This window comes from Lagenorhynchus albirostris, chromosome 1 (assembly GCF_949774975.1).
Source record: "Lagenorhynchus albirostris chromosome 1, mLagAlb1.1, whole genome shotgun sequence".
NCBI lineage: Eukaryota > Metazoa > Chordata > Mammalia > Artiodactyla > Delphinidae > Lagenorhynchus > Lagenorhynchus albirostris.
Genome location: NC_083095.1, coordinates 135322889 through 135338987, shown reverse-complemented (window position 1 = coordinate 135338987; position 16099 = coordinate 135322889). Strand labels below are relative to the sequence as shown.

Sequence of the window (16099 nt, the reverse complement as noted above, 5' to 3'; positions counted from 1 at the left end):
CAACATGAGAGACCACGCCAAACATCTTGGAAAGCCATTCTGGTTGTCCCCTACACAGCTACATGAATGTCCTGGGGAGCTGGGGGCAGACAAGGACTGGGTGGGCACAGCCCTGATATGACAGACATCTGCTGCATTTAGGCACCATGACGTGAGGTGCCAGTTCAGAGAATGGAAACCAGGCCATGCCTCATCCAGCCTGAGGTGGAAATCAGTCCCTGACAGCTGGCTGAGAAGAACCATGCGATACTCCAGCTGTTCCCACGAGCCTTTGCACCCAGACCTCTAGTAGCCCAAAACAGTCCACTCTTGGGGAGATGGGCCCCAGACACCTGTCCCTTCTCTTGGGCCCCAGGGACTTCCCTCTCTCCAACACCAGCTCTTTCCTTGGTGCTCAGAAAAGTCCCACAGTAAAGTTAATTCATCTCAACACACATTTATTTATTAAGGGCCCACTCTTGCAGGCAAGTGCATTACTGGGGATGGGGGCTGGAGCCACAATCTTGCAGCACACACAGAGAGTCAGGCCTCATCTCCTAACTACATTCTCACTATACCACCAACTGACCCAAGCACTCTTATTCCCCAGCCCTTTGGTAAAGAATCTCCATCTAAAAAGACTCAGCACCTTTTAGAAGCTATAATAATGCTCATTTCCTTTAACCAAAAACTCCATTCCTGGGAATCTATCTAAAGTAATCCAAAAGAAGAAAAAGGAGGAACACCATATACATAGAAATGTTTGTTCATTCACTTGGCAAATATTTATTAAGAGCCTGACCTAGGCCAACGCAGCAGTCAACACTAGGGGTACAGAACTGGGTGAGACCTGGTCAATTTTCGGCTCTCAGACGCTCCCAGTGAGCAAACGTTTCCTTTATACCAGCAACAGATAGTTAGAAACATGTTCACAGTTACAAACAAAACACAAAATGCATAGGTATACACTTAAGAAATCTGTATGCATATAGAAACAAAAAAAATCCAGCCAAAATTCTAAAAAGTTCTTCAAAGCATGGCAATGAAATTATAAAATTCATCTGAAGTTTAACCTTTGAGAATTCTGAAAAAGTAAATGAGGCATGAGGCTTTGCCCTACCAAATAAGTAAGCATATTATAAAGCCACAATAATTAAACCAGCACTCTACTACCAGAGGATCAAAATACAGGGCTAAATAGATATAAAATACTTACGTGGCATTTCAAATCAAATCAGTGGGAAAACTATTAATTATTAAACAATGACATTAGGACAACTGGCTAAAAATATGGAAAGAAATAAAAGTATTATGAATTACGACCTAGGTGTGAAACCTAGGTCACAATATAAAAGAAAATAAATTCAAAATTGATTCAAGATTTGAATGCAAGATAAAACCATTTAAATTAGTAGAAGATGCCTATGTAAATTAAAATTAAGTTTCTGTCTCTTTCTGCATCTTGTAACAACAGTTGCGTAGATTTCTGCCAAATTTTAAAGGTACACAAGGGATGATCTGACTTTACATCCAACCGTCAGCATAGCAGCACTTCACACGGAAGGTCTGTGCAGAGATCTCCTGAACAGTTCACACTGAAGTACAATCAACGGCCACGACGAATGCCCTGTGACAACAAATGCCCTGTGCGTCCTGACTCTGTGGACAAGGAAAACCAAAGCTCTTTCAGGACTGAGCCCCAGATTGAAGGCTCAAAGGGCAGATCTTCAGACTGCAAGCCACAGAGCTGCTTCTCACACGGGCAACTCTAGGGGGCTGACTCCAGGCTGAGGAGGGGCAGGGAGGCACTGATTTTCACTGCATTGATTATTTACCCTAGCAACACGGAAAAAAGTCTCCGCTGTAACATTTCTGTTCTCTTGGAATGTAAAAGCCTGTCTAAACCCAAAAAGAAAGACAGCAGAGAAAAACATCTGGATGTGTGTCCAAAACCACCATACAAAATTAAAAGGCAAACTGAGAAAAAGAACAAACAAATTCTAAGTCACTAAACATAGTGTGGAGTTCCACAGCTTTGCAGAGGCACCTCACTCTGCCAGCACTTAAGGAGCTCCTGTTTGCCTGGGAGCTCCCATTCAGCTTTAAAAAAATAAACAAAAACAAAACCCAACAACATATTTTAGACTTTTATTTCAATAATAATAATAACCCATGTTTGCTGTGGAAAATCTGAAAAATCCAGAAAAACAAAGAAGAAAATAAAATGAATATAACCACATCCCCAGTAATAACTTCAATCAGCACTTTGGAGTACATCCTTTCAGATACTTTTCTATCCATAAATACATGTAGCAATTTTCTTTACAAAGATGGAATAAAATTATATAGACTATTTCATAATGTATATGTGCATATTAGTAATAATATTAGATACCATTAAGTAAACAATTACTATGTGCCAGACATTGTGCTAAACACTTTATACACGCTATCATTTAGAGCTCATAACAATCTCGCAAGATAGTATCATCTACTTTCCCAAAGTATTACCTACTTGGACTCAGGAGCCTAACTGAGTTCAAATCCCAGCTCTGCCATTTGCTAGCTGTATTAGGCAAGTTACTTAATGTGTCTCGGACTTCTCATTGGCAAAATGTGAATAACAGGAACCTACTTCATGTGATGTTGTTATGAGGATTAAATGAGTTAATGCGTGTTAAGCTCAAAACAGTGCCTGGCACACTCGTTAGGCGTCAACCATCCATATTATCATGATCACCCAAGATCTCACAGCCAGTTGGCACATCAAAATTCAAACCTGGGTCTGTGTTCCTTGCTATTAATGGGAAGACGGAGAAGTGCACGTCCAAGACAAAATCCATCCCCTCAGCATGTCAGCAGGAATCAGAAGTTCCTCTATGGTCTTTCTCAGATACTGAAATGTTGGTGACCCCAACCAACAGCCAAGTTCAATTTAAAGTGTATTGGCTTCATGAGCAAGGACAACTCCCACATCAGAGGCTGGTCTTTTTTTTTTTTTTTTTTTTTTTTTTGCGGTACGCAGGCCTCTCACTTTTGTGGCCTCTCCCGTCGCGGAGCACAGGCTCCGGACGCGCAAGCCCAGCGGCCATGGCTCGTGGGCCCAGCCGCTCCGCGGCATGTGGGATCTTCCCGGACCGGGGCACGAACATGTCCCCTGCATTGGCAGGCGGACTCTCAACCACTGCGCCACCAGGGAAGCCCGAGGCTGGTCTTTTTGACAGTACAGAAGTTCCTCAGGACATCGAAGGGGGCTCAGCACAGCTTCACTGGGTTGGAGAGAGTATGACCATCAATCGGCTATAAGGTGCTCCCACTGGATGCTCTGAGCCACAATTCTTCTCTAAAGACATTTCTTTAAAAATAGACTGCAGTGAGCAATAATAAGACCACACATAAAAAATGTAGAGAAGAGAGGAACTGTCCTCCAGCATAATAGGATCACCAGGTCTCCAAGTCCAAAGAATCCCTTTGTCAGTCTCTCAGATTCCTGCTCCCTGACACTGCCCTGGTTCATCAACCTCAGGCCTCTGCAAGAGCATCCTAACTGGTCTTGCTGTCCTCAGTCGCCCCTCCCCAAACCCCCTTCTAACACATAGCCACCTAAGCCATATTTATTCCATGCTTAAAACTCTCTGGTTTGGCATGGTCACCTGGCCTACACTGCCCCACACTCCACAGGACCATAGCCTTTTGCCCACACAACAGGCACACAGAAGCCAGCTCAGCTTCAACGACCCCTCCTCCTACTGCACTAATTAAACCCATTTGCAAACGCCTACTCACCCCTCAAGACCCAGTTCAAACACCCCATCTATGAGGCCATCCGACGTCCCTTACAGAACCAATCATGCTATATGGTGATGACAGAGCACTTCAGTCACCCACTTAGGGTGTGAACTCTGGGCTCCTCCCCAAAGTGTCAGTGCCTACCATGTTTATAAGTCAGAAGAACAGAATAACCAACGGTCACGAGACAGCCACGAGAAGAGAACAGAGATGGGCTAAGTTTGCACACGTCATAGAAAGCAATTTAAACTGCATGCATAGTTTGACTCAGTCATAACTTAAAAGGATGCAATGCCTGCTCATAATGAAGGAATTTTCGTTTCTTAAATCTAAAGAAGGATATCTGAGGGATTCCCTGGCAGTTCAGTGGTTAAGACTCGGTGCTTTCACTGCTGTAGCCTGGGTTCAATTCCTGGTCAGGGAACTAAGACACCACAAGTCCCAAGGCGTGGCCAAACAAAGAAAGAAAGAAGTATATCTGGATTCCCAAGGTAATTCTTCCATAAGCAATAAAAAGCACAGGAACATTGTAAACAGCCTGATAATACAAAACAAAACTCAGATGAAAAACAGACTACAACCCCATATCTGATAAATAACTTTAGGTTCCAAATATTCTTCTGAACATTTCAAAACCATGGGGCTGGAAACAATCTCACGGGATCTGGCCCAGTACCAATGAAAAGAAAAGTAATTTTTCCTTGGGAAAGTTTTGAAATCTTCTGTTTCAGCCCAGTGACTGATGCTGAGAAGGGAAATAATACTGGATCTCCTGGCTCCTGGGAAAATGGAGTGCAATTGTACAGACCTCCCGTTCCTCTAACACGATAAGTTCTTATTTTTTTGTCTTTTTAAATGGCTACCCTGAAGTCAGCATTTTCACATAACTTATTTTGCAAAATAATTACATGAATTCTAATCTAAATCCTTTTCAAAGGCTGAGCAAGAACCTAGACCTCCCCCGCCACCACTTTCCCTGGACAGTTGGCAGTGGGGGGCAGCCTCTCCTCGGGAAGGTACCCCACTTCTCACCCATTCTGGGAGGTAGCAGTCTGAGGAGTGTTGCCATCTCTGATACTCAAGCATCTTCTTTTAAAAACCAAACACCTTGAGAGATCAGCCACTCCTTAAACCCATCTCTAACAATTTAATGAAGATTACAAACTAGGAGGAGACTACAAACAGAACAAAGACAAGCAAATGCGTGTTCTAGAAAAGAGGACAATAAAGATAACTGGGCTTGTGAGGGGCCTGGCCCAGATGACAGATTTCACCAAGGCGAGGGCAAGGACAAAGACACTCTCTGGGCCTGCTCTTCCCTGCAGGAAGTGTGGAAGCCTGTCAAAACGCTTTCTGTTTCAGAGGGAAGGGGAGCACGCGGCCTCCGAGTGACCACAGGGCTACATTCCTATGGCTGCCTATCAGCTCTGCCATTGCACAATAAGAGAGCGCCAGGGTTTTATGAGCTCAGGATAAATAAAAACTCCTGCAGCAACAGCCAGCAGACTGGTGGAGAGCCCCACGCCATCTCTGTCTGCGATGGTTTCCACACACCATGCAACACTGCAATGTTCTGGCTTGATGGTTTTTAACTTAAAAGTAGGACACAGGAATGACTGACTTAATATGAAGTTTTATGAACTGGGGTTTGGGAGGGGCAGATTCCCAGGCACCGCCCATCAGAGATTAGGAGGAACACGGGAGCCTGAACCAGAAATCTGCCTAACCTTTTAGTGAGTTTACAAGAGTGTTTGGGAAGCATGTTGATTTCTAACAGTCTTTTAAGATAGAGCTGGTACCTCCAGAAAGTGCCAGATGGTTCTCCTATATCAATCGGTTACTCCCCCCTCTCTGGGTGAAAAGCTGGGGGCTCTAAAAGTCCTTATCAGCTGTCTGGTGGTGGTAATCATTAAAACTCACCCTCCCAGAATCACCCTAAGGATGGCAAGCGAACACTATCGCCCTCCAGGAGCTTCCCTCTGAATGGCCCTGGAGGAACACTGAAATGTGGTGCTGTGCCAGTGACTGAGTGATCAGCTCAGGAGACAGAAACTTCAGGGCCATTGGGAGGAGGGAGTCACAGGCCCCAAACCATTGCTCTGGAGCACAGAAACTCAGAATGCAAAGAAGGTAGCAGACATAAACCACAGAGTGTCAACCTAAGGATAAATGGCTCACACTTCACTGGTCTCCACCCACGCAGTTTAGTTATTTCTAGTCTGCTTAGAAAACCGTCCTCAAATAGGGCCAGTCTTTACTTCACAGTCAAAGAGAGCAGTAATTCATGATCCGGCGGAGAGTGGTGTTTCTCAAAGAGAGGACCATAAAGGTCTGCAGCAGAAGGGTCGGCACAATGGATAAAGATGCAGATTCCTGAGGTCCACCCTGGCCTACCAACCGAACCAGAATCTCTAGGGGGGAACCCCACAACCTGCATGTTAACAGGATCCCAGGAGGCTCCTTCCCCACACCAATCTGAGAACCACAATTCTCAAGGAGATGCTTCCCTTTGAAGGACAGAAATGAAAGATAGCCTTATCATCATGTTACCTCTGGGATAGTATATGTGAGAGAGCTGTGTAAACTGTGAAGATTAAAAAGCTGGTTCACTTCTTTTTTAAAATTTATTTATTTAATTTATTTATTTTTGGCTGCGTTGGGTCTCCGTTGCTGCATGCGGGCTTTTCTCTAGTTGTGGCAAGCGGGGTCTACTCTTCGTTGTGGTATGCGGGCTTCTCATTGCGGTGGCTTCTCTTGTTGCAGAGCATAGGCTCTAGGCACACGGGCTTCAGCAGTTGTGGCTCACAGGCTCTAGAGCACAGGCTCAGTAGTTGTGGCGCACGGGCTTAGTTACTCTGCGGCACACGGGATCTTCCAGGACCAGGGCTCGAACCCGTGTCCCCTGCATTGGCAGGCGGATTCTTAACCACTGCGCCACCAGGGAAGCCCCAAAACCGGTTCACTTCTGAAGCTAGAGGGCATGGCTTACAGAGCAGCAAGAGAAATCACACCAAGGGTCAGTTTTCCTCTGCACACCTCCAAAGAGAAGGCTCCTGAACAGGGATGTGCAGGTCTAGTCCCTGCCAGGGAAACACCACTAATGTCTATAATCAATCAGCCCCCACTGGAAGCTTATCATCTATACTGTTAATATCCAATCTTCATGTGACTTGAACATCTTACATCTATGCTGCAGCACCGAAGAGGTAAATGTACAATTTCAGAATCTGTGTACAACAACTAAAAACAGAATAAGCCTAATTTCCTACTAAGGGAGTAGAATGGCAAATAGCATCAAACTGCTGGGTTTAAAATGGCTAAATATCACTCAGGTGTCTGGGGGAGGTTTTAGTGCCAGAGCTGCTGCTAACTAGCTGTGGGACTCTGTTTCTCACTCTATCACACAAGGGGCAGGGCGGGCTCATCTGAGGGTCTCGTCAGTTCTGACTCAGGGATAATGACCCTTGGAACAAAAACACCAAATGACTTCCTCCACCTCACAGAGCCACTTGATGACAATGCCCTAATGAAACCCCAGAACAGGACAGCTCCGAGAGGCCAGAAGCAACACCTGACTCCCGCTAGATGTCCATCACGGCCTTGCCCAACCAAGACTGTTACGTGAATGGCTGGCTGGCTGCATCAAATTTCCAAGCACAGTCTTCCTGGACATCACAGAGCTGGAAAGGGAAATGAAAACTGGGCTCGCTGCCTAGAAATAATGCCTATAATCCAAGATCAACATCTCTGATAACACTGGCCTGTCCGCCTCCAGTCCACCGCCAGGCCTGCCAGGTCTGCCATCCGATGCCCAGACAAGTTCTCACCTGAGGGCAGACCGCTCAAAGGACGTCTGCTCTTTCCAGGACGGCTGGCCCTGGAAAGGGCCAGAGAGGAGGCCAAAGGATCTCAGCTCCTGAATGCCCCCTTCTCCCCCGGATTCCAGTTTTCCCACACAATCCGTCAGAAGAAGTTAAGCACTGGCCAAGCATGCAAACTCATGAAAAGATGCTGATTCCCATCAGACTGGGAACACTTCTTGTTGATCCAAAAGGAACTAAACCTTTGAACAGCTATACAATTATACCAAAACCTAACCAACTCCCCAGCCCATTTCTCCAGGGAGCTCTTCTTGGTGATCAGTCACACAGATCTCCCCAATTCCACAATGCCCATAGAAATTATTGTACAAACCACAGATTTCTGGCCGTGGGTGATATCCAAATCAGTACTTTACATTCAGGATTCCCTGCCTCCCTCTTTATTTACTATGGAAAGATGCCAGACCCCCCTCAGGATCAAAAAACTTGCAGACATTTGATATTTACTCCCAACTCTGAATACTACAGACAAAAATGGTTTCTCTCCAAAGTTTTTTCTCAAAGCTATCAGGTGCTAATCTATTTTTAAAGTCTTAACACTGTAGTTTCTGAAATGAATGGAAAACTTTCACTGCTGTATATGCAGAAAAAGCATAATGCTTACAACATGGTGGATGCTCAAAACTATTTGCTAAAGGAAGAAATGGACACTGCAAATCTCCTTCTGACTGTGCAACAAGGGCACACCACACACCCACCCCAAGAGGGCATGAGGGTATGAAGTATTCATTCGGCTACCCAGTATATACAGAGCATATAATCCGTGCCTGACACTCTGCTCAGCATTAAGGCTGAAGCGGTGAACCAGGGACAAAACTCTGCCCTCCGGGAGTTGGGCTCTAGTAGGACACGGCATCAGATGCTCAAACACCAGAACAGGACTAGACCCATTTTAGGGAGCACCACCACCCTGAATCTGTCCATTCGGGGTTTCCTGTGCGGCTTGGTGAGCTACTGTTCATTGCGTGATCATGACACCTGCAGCCTCTCCGGGGACCACCTCGGCCTCCCGCCCCTGAAGGCCTCGCACATCCACGCACCCGGCACATTCACTTCACCGAGTTCCCAGGAAGAATATTTAGCAGGACGCTGGTTAGAAGCATCACTACTTTCTAATTCGCCATTCCATATTGCATTCACTCTGTGAAAGTGAACAAAATCCACTTAGGACTGGGCCTTCCAGGATGTAGCTAAACACCCACTCAAATGTCATTAAGACCCTACTACATAAATCTCTAAAAGAACTGAAAATTCCTAATCAAAACCCCTTCCACTCCACCAACCGGAGAGTCATTTCTACAATAACGGGGTTCTTTTCTTTCTTTGGAAGGAGGGTTATTATCTATATTTTGTTCTGCCCAGAGATGGGAAGGCTGATGATGGATGCAGGCACCTGAACAAGGAGAGCCGTCCACCCCTCAGAAGCCTCAGTGAAATGCGAGAGCTGTATTCACATCTCAACCCTGAATGCACGTGACCCCTCCCTCCATTTCTCAAGCAACGGTTTCCTCCAAAGGGGAAGGAAACTGGTAACACGCATAGAGCAAAGCAAGTGGGACATGAGAGAAGTCAGGGAAGGTGGCCATGAGGAATGCTTTGGGAAAGGCAGTCCCGAGAGGGGTGGGGCAGGCTGTAGCCACACAGCCCCCGAGCCAGCAACCCCTGCTCAGAAACAATGGTGCTTAAGAGGCAATGGACCACGAGATCTTCAACTCTGCATTTATCAACTTTAAAACCTGTTTTCCAGTGGGTAACATATTAATATTTCAACTCTTAAAACATAAGACAAGACAATCCTCCAACATAATTAGATGAAAATACTGGATATAACCCAACCATCAGTTTGGGAGGAAAAAAAAACCGCCAACTATTTGTTAAGCCCTGCTGAAAATTCTTTGCTGATTCCTACACCTCGGGCCCCAAGGCCCTCCCCTCCACCCCAGCTGCCATCGGGCATTCCTTGAGTCCCCTACACACCTAAGGGGCTCCGCTCCTGCCACTTCCTCTCCCTAGAACACTCTACTCCCCTCTCCATTTCTCCAGTCAACACCAATGTGCCCTTCATGCCTCAGCTCAAATGTCATTTCCTCAGGAAGTCTTCCCTAGCCCTCCTCCTTCCAATCTAAATTAGGACCCCCTATTATACATGCATCCCATCTCTTTCCTTTTAAACTTCACAGCACTGGTTGGTGTTCGTTTTGTTTTTATTAACGTCTGTCTCTGGGCTACACAGAAAGCTCCCCAAGGACAGGAACTGTGTTCACCTTGTTCAGTCTATACCCCCAGTGCCTAAGCACACAGAATGGGTAAGTGACAGAATGAATGAGAAGTGTCCAGGCCTTTCTAAAACACCAGAGCCAGTGAACTACAGCCTGAGGGCCTATCCAGCCTACTGCCTATTTTTACACAGCTACAAGCCAAGAAAGGTCTCTATGTTTTCAGATGGCTGGAAAAAAAAACCCAAAAGAACAGTATTTTGTGGCGTGTGAAAATTACATGAAATTCAAATTCCAGAATCCATAAACAAAAATTATGGGAACACAGCTACACTCATTCTACAGTTGTTTCTGTACTATAACAGCAGAGCAGAGTAGTCACAGAGATGGCACTGATGGAAGACCTAAAATATTTACTACATGGCCTTTTACATAAAACATTCACCCACTGCTACAACAGTGTCCTCAGAGTCAAGACTGTGGGCATGAAATACAAGAGACCTGAAAATGAAGGACCGACGGTAATCCGTCTTTTGAACCCCTGATGCCTGTCATATTTACTGGGCATTCCTTGAATGGCAGGCACCTCCATGACATGTGGTGAGAATGTCATTTAATACATTTGAGAATTCTGGCTGATCACTTCTAAAGGGCTGGAGCTCACACCAAAACCAGCGCTTACTGGGTAATGACCTTCTACTCATTCGTTGAACAAACGTCTGCCTGGGCACCTACTTTGTGCAGGTGCTGTTCTGGGAGGGCAAGGATGCAAACAGCAGTGCTTAGAGCCTCATGAGCAGGAAATAGTGTGGAGGTCACACTACCATGAGGCCTGTGTGACAAGACAGTGGGAGACAGAAAGCCACGGCGACATCACACCTGTGAGACTATACCTGCCTTTAAGAAACTTACTCATTGGGAAGCCACGAAAAATCCATGGAAAGTCAGGTCTCGATAAAAGATTTAAATAACATTTCAAGACCCCTGAGCGGACGCCCCAGGGAAGAACAGCTTAGCAGAGCCATTTAGCCAAGAAGACTGGTTCACCACATTTATTTTGTACTGCACACACTATGATTACCCAAGCTAGCAAATGTTTGTCATTAAGCTGAGAGCAGTTTCAACACCAGAGAATGTGCATCCTTCCCACAAAAGTGCGTTAAGAATAGGGATGTATGATTGTTCCGTTACGTGCGACTCAGAAACCAACATACACGTCCATTTGTGCACCATATGCCTTCAAGAAAGGGAGGAGAGGGAGCGGAGTGCATCTGCTGACAGTCTGATGATGCTCCTTGCTCCAGGGACCGTGGAGATCTGGCAGAGCAGGGTCATTCAAGCTTTACCCCCAGTCAGTCACATGCTCTCTCTTCCCTAAGTGCCAGCTCACTCCAGAACGGTCTCCTGTGCCTCAGATCCCAGGAAAGCTCAGTGAGAAGCCTCCAGCACCTCCACACACACACACACACACACACACACACACACACACACACACACACACACACACACACACACACACACACACACACACACACACACACAGAGGAAGCATCAGTTTCTGTCTGTTGTAGCAGTTTCCAAATGTCTAGTAACAGGTACCATACATCCTGGTAAAGAATCGGTAGGTAAAAATGTTCCTGGTGCTTTCATTCTGCATGAAAAGGACAGAAATCAGGGGCTTCCCTGGTGGCGCAGTGGTTGAGAGTCCGCCTGCCGATGCAGGGGACATGGGTTCGTGCCCTGGTCCGGGAAGATCCCACATGCCGCGGAGCGGCTGGGCCCGTGAGCCATGGCTGCTAAGCCTGTTCATCTGGAGCCTATGCTCCGCAACGGGAGAGGCCACAATAGTGAGAGGCCCACATAACGCAAAAAAAAAAAAAAAAAAAAAAAAAAAAGGACAGAAATCAAATGCAGTAAGGGAAAAACCACTACATCTTATCTAATCCCAAACCACTGAAATCCAAAGCAAAAAAAAAAAAAAAAGGGAGACTTGTCAAAACTGATAATAGAATTAGATACTTGGCATTTTGGACACTCACTGTTCCCAGAGTCTCTACTAGCCAAGAGCATCTGAGTCTATCTTCAAGATCTCAGACAAATCACATCCCCTCTCCGGCCTCCATTCCCTCATCTGTAAAATAAGGTCCACATCCCTGAGTTTATGAATAGAAAAGCCTACCAAGAAATTCCAATATCAGCTTTCATTAAGACTCAAGCGGTAAAACATTTTGGAAAACTTCAACAAAACCACAGCTCCTCCAGAGAAGGCAGAAAGTCACTTTAAAATAAGAACCATATGATAATACAATAAGCAAATTGCTTATTTTTTTTCTTTTTAACCCGTCAAAAGAAATGGTATCTATAAAATTATATATAACTAGCTGAAGCTTGAGCAGGGTTTAATCCTCACAGGGTTTAAACCTACAATCCCCCTTAGAAATCAGGGTCTGCCCTACCGCTGAGCAGCCCTAAAGGGAAGCATTAAAGCTTATGGGAGTCAGTTCTTAAATCTGAAAGGTGAAAAGGAAGATAAATTGCTAATTTCCACTTTTACCACCATAAAATTTTTACGCCCACAATTCAGAAGGAATTACTGTACAATAAAATTCATCCCTTTTGGAGTTTCCCTGGTGGAGCAGTGGTTAAGAATCTGCCTGCCAATGCAGGGGACACGGGTTCCAGCCCTGGTCTGGGAAGATCCCACATACCACGGAGCAACTAAGCCTATGCGCCACAACTACTGAGCCTGCGCTCTAGAGCCCACAAGCCACGACTACTGAGCCCACACACCACAACTACTGAAGCCCGCGCACCTAGAGCCCGTGCTCCGCGACAAGAGAAGCCACCACAATGAGAAGCCCGCGCACCGCAACAAAGAGTATCCCCCACTCGCCACAACTAGAGAAAGCCCCCACGCAACAATGAAGACACAATGCAGCCAAAAATAAAATAAATAAAATAAATTTTTTAGAAATTAAAAAATTTAAATTAAAATTTAAAAAATCCTTCTTAAAACACACCCCTACTCTGAAACCTTACATTTTGACTGTTCCCTTCCTTTGAAAAGGCTTGCCTGTGTTTCCATTTCCATTGTTTTTATAAAGCAAACCCTTTGTCTCAGGCATGCTGTCTTATTCTGTGACTAATTCAACTTTACATACCAAAATATTCCATAGTCAGTAACCTACAGGAAAATCAATTTCTTTTTTTTTAAAGAAATATTCTGAACATACAAAAAGACAGATAGAATAATATAACAAACACCACCCAGTGCTAGAAATAAAACACTGCAAAGACACTAGAACCCCCCTGAGCACCCATTCCCACTCACGTTCCCCTCTCTTCCCAAGTGGGAACCACCATCCTGAATCCAGGGCTCATCACGCCCACACAGCTCTCCCACTCCCCATGCAGCATATGTGTTTGCATGATCTTCTTAGTCTTTACATGAATGGTACCTCTGTATGCAATCAATCTGTAACTTTGTTTTTCTTTCTCAATTTTATGTTTATGAGAGTCATCCATGTTGACACCTAGAGCTCTCATTCCTTTATGTTCACGGCTGCATAATATTCCATTATATGAATGTACTACCTAATTGGCCAAAGACACCACTTGTTGTTTCATATGGCTGCCATGTAGTGCCTACTCTGTGCCAGCTATTTTCCAGAATTCTCAAAACTAACCAATGAGGAAGGTAAGATTCCCATTAGACTGAAGAGGAAACTGGGACAGAGAGGTGGTATAGTTTGCTCAACACCTGTGAGTGGCAGATTCAGGCCGCAAGTTCAAGTCAATCCAAGTCTAAAGCCACACTCCTGACACTGCATCTTGCAGCCCCACTTAGGTAGATACCTCCATCATTCAAAAAATTTTAATGAAAAAACCTGATGGAGGGCTCCAAAGTCATTTGAGAAAATCTGAAACAGGATGCTCTATTTTCTGTTTTAACAAACAATTCCACAGGAAATTCAGCTGTACACAGGGACAGTCCATATATACAGTGAGGACAAGCCTTTCTTTGGCAAAAGTCCCTGTGTACTTGCTCAGATCACTCCCAAGTTTACACCAATGCTTTCTAAGTAAGCCCGAGTTGAACTGCAACTCTGCTTGGCTTCCTTTGGAGAAAAAGGCTGTCTGCACCCACTTAAAGAAAGGATGGAAGAGCCTAAAAGAACACAGTAATCAGACTCTGCCTGAAACAGCAGGAACTGAGCTGACAAAGCTCTAAAAACGACCTGGGGAGCAGCTCCAACTGTTGCTGGCTTCGGAGATCCTGGGAACAGCCCTGTGCTCACAAGGCCAAGGGCGTCAGGCTCAGCCCACTCTGCTCTCCACTTGGCGAGCTTTGCAGAGTTTTCATACATCCCAGCCCAGCCCTGCTGCTCTGGAGAAAGCCCAGCTTGTAATACGGAAGAGAAGCGAGAGAGAGGAGTGAGGGTGGAGGCTCACAGGAACCAGGCAGGGAAGGAGGCTGGGAGAGAGACCCAACTCCAGGCCAGGGCCCAGACGCCCAGGTGCTGGAAGCAGGAGGGCCCCTAGGAGATAATGGGATGCCCCAAGGACAGGGAAGGCTTCTCAGCACCAGAATCAGGACTTCTGACTCTAGTCTCATGCTTCTACACACTGTGTAGAAAAAAGATTACGGAAGCCTCAAATGGGCAAGGCAGAACTGGTTGAAGCAAACGTTTCCCTCCTCTCCCAGCCAAAATACGGAGCAAGCAAACAGTCTCTGCTACTTACTGTCTGTGTGACCTTAGCTGGAGTGTCTCTGCCCACTGTGGAGGAGACTGCAGTGGATTATCTTTTCAGGGCCCTGCCAACTCTGACTCTCTCGGTCTATAGCCCTGAATGCAGTAACACTTAGGAGAGGTCAGAGTATATTTCTTATAATTCCAACACCCCCACGAAGTAGATACTACTGCTATCCCCATTTTACAGAAGAGGCAGCTGAAGAGGGTAATAACTTACCCAAGGGCAGGAAGCCTACAGTAATGAATGCCTGGGAGGGTTACACAGGACATCCACAGGACAGGGGTGGGGAGGGGAAGGGAGGTGGACAGAGAAGGGCCCGAGGCAAGGCACAGAGGGAGATAACGGCTCAAGGGACTGAGTAGCCCCCAGCCACTCTGGCCTAAACCCAGGTAAAGGGCTTGAGATGGGGACGGGGACAGAGTCTGAGGAAGAAGTGGGGAAAGAAAGACAGAAGGGCTTTAGAGAAAGGAGGGTATGCAAAAAGTTAGATGGTCAGAGGAGCTAGGCTGAGCTGGGCATCGGGGGCAGCCCCAGAGGCTAGGCAGGGGGAGCAGGGGAAGGGCGTGTGGGCGGGTTCCCGGGAGGCGGGTGCGGGGCTGCGGGGCGCGCTGTCCCACCTTGAGCACCGTGACGGCTCCCGCGCTGTGCACCTGGAAGTGAGCGGGCGGCTCCGCGCCGGGCTCGGCCGCCTCGTCGGGGCCCGTGTAGCTGAAGCAGGCGTCCGCGATGTCCAGGTGGCCGAGGGGCTGCGCGTCCTGCGGGTTCTTGAAATAGTAGAGGTAGCAGCGACGCGCGTCGAACACGAACCAGCGGCTGCGGTAGCCGCGCAGCGGGCCCTTGCCCGACAGCTTCTGCAGGTAGCCGCACAGCCGCGCTGGCTCCCGCCCCGGCCCTGCCCCAGGCTCCGCCGCGGCCCCCGGGGCCGCGCCCTCGCCAGTGCTACCCTCCTCCGCCCGGGCCCCGGGGCCCAGCATCGCCAGCCCGCGCTCCAACCGCCAGCGCCGCGGCCCCCAGCGCCTCGGCGCCGCAGCTGAGCCCCCTCCCTTCAACCCCGCCGCTCCGCACGGCTGGCGGGCGCGCAAAGCAGCCTGGGACCTGTAGTCCCGCCCCCGCCCGCCCCCGGGAGCGGTCCCGCAGGCGCCCCAGAGGCTGGTCCGGAAGAGTCACCCCTGCCCTCTGTTCCTTTGTGTAACCTGGGGCTCAAAACCTCGCGCTGCCGGGCTGAAACATTGTTCTATTTCTTTATGGGAGTGTGGGTACTTGGAACACGCATTTCTCAAAATTCATCAGGGGTCCCCTTAAAACTGTACGTTTCACTCTATGTAAATTATACCTCACTAAAAAAACTTTATTTTTAAATCTTTGCCCTGCCAGATTCACAGGCTAGTATTACAAAAATGAGAGAGCCTATTGCTTGGCGCTGAGTGGGTGCTCAGTAAATGTTTATAGAATGCGTGAATGAAAGCCAAAGCACTTCCC

General features: G+C 47.0%; 1 protein-coding gene across 2 annotated transcripts in view; it reads right to left on the bottom strand.

The window, feature by feature from the left end:
- TBC1D2B (TBC1 domain family member 2B) overlaps positions 1–15594 on the bottom strand; it is an 87492-nt gene extending 71898 nt beyond the window's left edge. For both annotated transcript variants that reach the window (XM_060155118.1, XM_060155127.1), the window contains exon 1: positions 15238–15594. In XM_060155118.1, the coding sequence (XP_060011101.1) occupies positions 15238–15594 (357 nt within the window). The remainder of the gene's footprint in view (positions 1–15237) is intronic.
- Between the last annotated feature and the right edge of the window lie 505 nt (positions 15595–16099).